This window comes from Morone saxatilis, unplaced genomic scaffold, assembly GCF_004916995.1.
Source record: "Morone saxatilis isolate NCDOM2014 unplaced genomic scaffold, NCSU_SB_2.0 Contig2, whole genome shotgun sequence".
NCBI classification, from domain to species: Eukaryota; Metazoa; Chordata; class Actinopteri; family Moronidae; genus Morone; species Morone saxatilis.
In genome coordinates, this window is record NW_023339762.1 from 1,410,492 (window position 1) to 1,417,794 (window position 7,303).

At 45.1% G+C, this 7,303-nt stretch overlaps 1 protein-coding gene across 1 annotated transcript in view; it reads right to left on the reverse strand.

The window, feature by feature from the left end:
- Positions 1–1,085: 1,085 nt before the first annotated feature.
- The window catches only part of zfpm1 (zinc finger protein, FOG family member 1), a gene marked incomplete in the record, with an annotated part of 91,381 nt that continues 85,163 nt past the window's right edge, over positions 1,086–7,303 (reverse strand). The window contains 3 exon segments of the mRNA XM_035664698.1: positions 1,086–6,339; positions 6,507–6,749; positions 6,909–7,142. Coding sequence (XP_035520591.1) covers positions 3,695–6,339; positions 6,507–6,749; positions 6,909–7,142 — 3,122 coding nt within the window.

Genomic DNA, 7,303 nt, shown 5'->3' on the forward strand with positions numbered 1-7,303 from the left:
CTATGTTGAAAAGACAACCACATTTTGAAGATGGTTAAAAGATAAAAGCGGCATATATAAAGTCACATCTTAAATTGGCTAATGTTAAGAAAATGCTAGCTAACTAGCTAGTTAATGAATTAGTTAGTTAATTTACATCAATCATTAGCTTGCTAGTTAGCTAATCTATATGCTAACAAGCTAATTTTCCCCAGTGTGGAATCAATAAAGTCTAATCTTAAATTAATTGTTAGCTAGCTTGTTAAATCTTATAGCTAATTAGCTAGCTAATGATTTATGTCAGGTTATTAGTTCATTGGTATATTAGAGCAGTTTATTACACACGTTTTCAAAAGCAATTTTTTTAAGTACTTCAAGTCTTTCAAGTTGTGTTAAAGTATAATAATACTAGTAGATAATATGTGCCATTGTGCCTCAGCCATCAATGCTAAAGCATTCCAGGAAATCTTCAGTTTTGTAAAATGAATGAAGATCTGCCCACATTCTTACAAGTGGTCTAGTTTGTTTATGTTTATTATAGCATATAATGTACCAAGATGGATATTGTGTATCATTGATGCGAACATTTACACACACAACACTTCTAACATGTTGAATATTAGCTGAAACTGCTTCCAGAACACAACAGGGATACATTAATGCATATCCCACAATTGAAGGTTTAAACACAGTTCCAGGAAAGACAGTTGGAAACATGAATCAATTCATTTTGTCTGCATGCAAGTTAAAGGTAGCAGTTTTGTGGGTGCACTTTGCCATTGATTGGAGCAGCCTTGGAGTGCTGATTGGGCACAAAAAGCTATTTTTTGTGACAGGTTCTATTACTCATGCACATTATTTTAAAAGGAAAGCTGATGATTCATTCAGCCTTTCTTCACAAGCCAGTATAAAACAAAAACAGCACACTTGAAACTTTCTTATGAAAGGAAGGGATTTATGAGTGACTACACATGAACTAACGCGAAGTAGGCACCTCCGAAAGTCAAGGACTCCCACTCAGGTTCATGACATGAGTTATGCATGAGCGTGAACACGAAAAACATGCAATTCACAAGAAAGAAGTGAAGTCACACTCATCGTCAGTGTCTCTCAGAACTTTTTTATTTCCCATGCATAGTTTGGACAAGAGTGTAGTGGAACTGAAATTAAATTAAAAATATGGAAATAAAAGTTTTGACATTCGTGGTGATTTTCTCCATTATGGACTGGACATCAGAGGAATCATTAAGAAAACATGTTTGCAACTAAGAAAAAAAAAAGAAGAGATTTCTGGGAGGGTTAAAATCTTTTAAAGTCCTTCAAGGTAGAACGATGACGCATTTTGGACGGGGAAAAGTTCTGCATAACATAAATACATTACAAAAAATGTCCCTAAAACTAAAACATTCAGCACATTTTTATACAACACAGTGCAATTAAATGGGGGTAAGTTTAAAGGATGATTTTCCAGCACTCAGTTCCTCAATTTGTGACTAGTTGACTCTGTGACTGTCTTCTGCTTATTCCATCTACCTTCAGGAAGTGAGAGAGATAGACCAGCACAATTGTAAACACTTAGTAGTAAGATGTGTCTGGTACAGTGCTGCTCCAAACTACAGCACAGCAGAAAATCAACCAGTAATTTTGATTTATCTAAAAAAAATAAAAAAAATAATAATCCTTCACTTTTACATTTGGTTTCCAGTTGGGAAGAGACAGATGGGGTATGTGCATGTATGTGTAGGTGTTTTAATGCTACTACTGAATAAACAAAGGTCCAGATCTGTCCTGTGTTTGTAGCTTTACAGTTAGACATATTAGCATTTCATCAAAAATTGCGGATTGGTCTCTTGTACTGACAAGAGTTCAATCCATTCAGCATCTGGTTGCAATATTGGCTATAGGCAGCTTCAATTCAAAATGATGTAAGATGAGTCTTATGTGGGGAGGTGTGCGTCAATATTGGAAAAAAAAGGATTTCACAGTTCGAATGAATATGTATTGCAACTGCAACAGCAGCATGGGAACGTGTGGTGTAAACTGCGTGTGAATATGTGTGCATGAGTGTGAGAGCAATAAAGTGAGAGAGGAAGAGTGCAGCCTCTCTCTCACACACAAAGGTCCACAATAAGTGGTTATAATATATGTGCTTACTCTATTGTGTGAGGTGTTACGCTAAGACGGGACCATTCCCTGCTATGCCTTCATTGCCGGACAGAAACACAGCCATTAAAAAGAAAAATACCATCTTTTAATATGAGTATTAGACATCGATGTGTTTTATGTATCCCTCAGTATTCGTCTGAAATGGCTGTTTGCAACAAAGAATGTAAAGCTGCATACTCTTAAAGGTCAGATTTTTTATGGTGTGGAGGCTGGTTAACTAAAGATACATTTTAATTTTGTATACCCTAAATTCTGGGAGGCTACATCATTCTCACCAAAGTATAAACGTTATCAGAAGCACTCTCTTCAACTTTCTGATGTGAAAAACTGTAAGTGAGGAAGCTGTTCTGATCTTATCGTGTAGCAAGGTACGAGAGGGGACAAAAATAAACACAGCGCTGGTTTTCAGACCTCACCTTCAATTAAAGACTACATAAACAGAACACCAAATGCTAACGTGATAATAAAGTTCAGTGTGATCCCAGTGATTACTGTGAGAAGATATTACATATCTACACTTAGAAAATACACTTCAACACACCCAGATCCAAATAGTTCCTTCCAACAGTATGAAAAATATACAAATAAAAAATACAAATACTCTCAGACACCAGGTAGGTAGTTTTCTGTTGACATGAAATCAGTGAGGACTAAAAGATAGAAGATAAATATTTCACTTTTTTTTTCTCCCTTGCATTTTAAAGAGAAAATAAAAAATTGTGTGTATGAAAAAAAAGAAAAACTGTCCATTTTGAAATATTATCATTCAGTAATTAGTAACATTGTGATACCGCATATTTCTTTTTCAGCTAAAAACGCTTTTGCTTCTCTAGAAAGCAAAAAAGAGCCAGTGTTGAAACCAAAAGCATTATAGAATTCTTTTTTTCAGACATCATACACTATGCACAAATAAAAACATTAACAATGATCAAGTCTTTTCCACACAATGATTCCTCCGTTTAGGTCTGGAACATTAAGAGCTCAGGAAAAGACCGAAGATTCATCATAATCAGCATCATCATTACTGAATCATCATCAGTCCGAAATGCCTGAATCAGAATCTAATTACTGCCATTATAAACTCAGTTCAACAGAGAGACAGAAAAGTGGTTGTTTACATAGATTTTTTTAATGTCCCATAATGCAACATACTGTGAGGCCTGGGAGTGGTAGATATTGAATTGGGGACTGGGGTACTAAGAGAGTGATCAATGGGACGAGGTCACACCAGTGTGTGCAGGTAGAATCCGTCTCAGCTCTTAGTGTACTATAAACGTTGACCCATAGGAGGAGGAATATCAGTTAATATATGTTAGTAACACCACCTGCAAATTCTGCTCTGGAGCAGTAGGCATCAGGCCCTGCCAGGTGAGTAACAGTCATTCATTGTCATTCATGATCGTGCCAGCTGAGTGCCATTTTGGCACCCATGTAGGAGGACTGGCAGAGGAGGAGGGACAACTGAGCTTCTTGGAACTTAGGGAAGCAAAGCCTCCACTCAGAAAGATAAAGGAAGGGTAGAGGGGCAGGAAGAGGATAATTGCTTGGCTCACTTGACATGTTCTGCACTGTGGGAAGAGCAGTAGTATTTCTTATGAGCTATGAATGTGGAGAGGCTGCTGAACTTGATATTGCACAGCCGACAGAAGCGGGAGTTACCGTTCTGGACAGGGGAGATCACTGTCGTTTTAGGGCCAGTGATGGGGGCAGGCTGGGGTGTGGGGACAGGATGGCAGGCCGCGGTTGGGGTGGCCTTGTTTGGAAGATGGGATGACCCCACCGTCTCTCTCAGGACCTCAGGCACAGGTGACAAAGTCAGAGAGGGAGCCCTTGGGGGAGATACAGGCAGAGGTGAGCTGGTCAAAGGTGATCCATCCCCAGCTGAAGGGCTGCCGTTTACCATTGGAGAGACAGGAGAAGTTGTACCACTCCTTGCCTGCCCATTGATGCTGTCTCTGTGCACGCGGGAGACCAGTCTGGGCTGGCTGGTTGGGGTGGTGGAAGTGGTTGCAGTAGCTCCATCCCCGGGACTAAGGCTGGGGCTGCGGCTGACTGCACTGCCTGGCTGGGGTAGGGCCTCCTGGGGTGGCTGAATGGTTACAACCAGGCCGTGGGTAGTCTTGAAGTGCTCCATCAGGTCACAGGTGATGAGCCTGTTAGGGCAGTATGGGCAGATCACCTGAGGGGAACTGGTGCCTACACCTTTGGCTCCAGCTCCTGGGGTGGCTGCAAGTGTGGTGGTCGTATGGGGCGGAGATGTGGTGTTGGAGGCGGGTAAGGCAGAGGGGTGAGGACTAGATGATGTGCCTTGAGCCTGGGCAACCCACTCAGCAGGGAGAGCTTTAGCCTCCATAGGGTGCAGAAGATCTGGGCGCTCCTGCTGAGGCCTGCTTTTGGGAGAGGTAGAGGCCGATCTCTTGAGCCTATGAAGCTGCTCCAAGGTGTGGGGCTGGAGGGTGGTGGCAGGGCAATAGTACGTTTTATGAGCCAAGTAGTTCTCAATGCTATTGAAGCTTATACTGCAGGCGGTACACTTGTGGTAGTCACTAAGAGGCAGGGCAGGGAGAATACTGCTACTGCTGTGACGTGGAACCTCTCTCAGACGTGGCCTCTTGCTCAGGTCAATCGGGCCATCTCCTTCAGGGCTGGAGCTGCCTGCTGCACTGGGAGAAACTTCTTGCTTTACTGCCAAGCCCAGAACAGAGGGAGATGGGGCAGAGGCAGCAGCAGCAGTGGCAGCAGCGGCAGCAGCAGCGTTAGCTAAGGCTTCAGTCCTGGCCATGTGGATCTCATACATCTTCTTCCTCTTGCGTGTACGGATGGGCTGGGGAAGGAAGGCTGCTGTGGTGGTTGCCTTGGTCATGTGTATGGATCGGTGATTGGATGGGTCATGGCGGGACGCACAATAGAAGCGTTTGTGAACAGTATAGTTGTCATGACGACTAAAGCGGATGTTGCAGGCCTCGCAAAAAGTTCTGTTGGGATCTTCTTCTAGGTCTTCTGCAGAACCACTAGCAGGACTCTGGCTGCCTTCGCTTGCTCTACCTCCTCCACCCCCTCCTCCCACACTTCCACCTCCACCTTCCCCTTCAGAAGAGGAAGATATTCCCTCTCTCCCCACAGGGGTTTCTGTCTTCACTTCCACCACCTTCCTAGATTCTGTTGCTCCACTTCCTGCAGGAGGGTCAGAGTCAGTAGGAGAAGCTGAGGCTGCTCTACTTGCTGCTCCACCCTGAGGAGATGCGGTCGAGCCATGTGCCCCACTAGAAGGCACTGTGGCTGGGGCTGCATCCCTTGTTGATCCAGGGCCTGAAGCTGAGGTTGCACCTTCTCCGTGGTGCCTACTGGAGCAGTACAGCCTCTTATGTGCATAGAAGTTGTTAATGTTGTTGAAGGTGATATCACACTCAAAGCAGGTGGCTCCTTTGTGAGGTGGAGTGGCTGTGGCTGTAGGTGGAGTCGGTCCAGATGGGAAGAAGGCCGCTGGGTTGTTCTGAGGAACTGTCTGGCCCTGTTTCAGACGGCTGTGGACCATCTCTGACATTTTAGCCAGTATCTCCGAAGCCTGAGGCAAAATGGCTGCCTCTGGGTTAAACATGTACTGAGGCAAGAACATTGCTCCTCCTGGGAGAACTGACCCTGTACCACCCACATGGGCAGGGCTAGAACCAGGGGTGGGACTAGTTGGTTCTGCCTTCACAGTTGTTGTAGCTGGACTCTTTGGAGAGTTTGATGTCTGACAGGAGGTGGCAACTTGTTCTTCCATCGCCTTTTTTCTTGCTTCTTGATCACCCTCCTCTCCACCAACCTCCTCCTCCTCTCCATCCTCCTTAATCTCCATTTCTTGCTCTTCTGTTTCAGTATCTGAATGAGGCTCCTCTTTTATCTTTAGGTCAGTGGCTGGGGCATCGGGAGGACTATAGTCTCGAGGCGTTGCTGAGCCACCGTTTGCGCCCGGACTGGATGAGTCTGGCTTAGGGACACAAGCTAGCGGCTCCCTCTCATCGGGGGACAGTTGGACCTGGGGGTGGTCAACTGATGATGGGGTACTTTGGCGAGGGGTGGGGCTCCTTTCGACTGGGACCCTGACCTCTAGGTGGGTTCGTACATGCTGCTGAAGCTGGGCAGGGGAGTCAGAGTTGTGGCCACACACTTGACACTTCAGCACCACACCAGAGTCTCCTGGACTGAGACCTGATGAAGAGAGTCAAGATTAGTGAACTGTAACAGTAGCTTTAGCTGAATTTAGAAGGGCAAGATCCAGACCAATGTGTCTGGTCCAGATTGAAGTTGTAAAATCTTGAGTTGAATCCTAAAGCCCGATATTTAAAATCAGTTGTCACAACGATGGTATGACTTACCAGTGGACAGAGGCAGCTTGGGAAGACCTGGCCCTGGGGAGTAGACTTCACTGCGAGATCCAGGCTGGCAAACCATGTGGCTGGTGACCAGATGGCTGTAGAGGATGTCCCTAGTGGTGGAGACAAAGCCACAGCCATGACACACCCCGTTCAGTGTGTCGGTGTGGACCTTAAGGTGGCGCTCACAGTTTGCTTTAGTGGTGAAGGCTGACAGACAGATGAGACAGACAAATGGACGCTCACCTGTAGAAAGACAGAGAGGGAAATAAGTTAGAAGGACAAAAAGTGAGCTCATCTACCAGATAACCTATTGAAACTGTAGATGAAGACACACTGGTCAAGTATGCAGTAAGTTAGGCCTCAATGTTTTGACCATTTATTTGACATAAATGTCGTTCTCACCACTGTGTGTGCGCATGTGGATCTCCAGTGAGCTGGCACTGGGGCAGCTCTTGTTGCACTGTGGAAAGGGGCAGATGCGTTCATTGGGGTAGGACTCCTTGGGTTTGTCTTGTGGGGGGGATGAGGCTGCGGCCGGCTGCTTCTGACGGCTGGCGCAGTAGTACATAAGGTGTGCCTGCAGGTTCCTCTCACTGCGATACCAGATCCCACAGTCCTTGCATGGGAAAATGTCCTCTGATAGCCAGCAGAACATACATTTAGAGTTAGTCGACTAAACAGACACATAGCATACATTTTTCTGGAGTCAATCTACAGCTCTAATAGATTGATCAAACACACACACACACACACACACACACACACACACACACACACACCATTGCACCGACACAGTC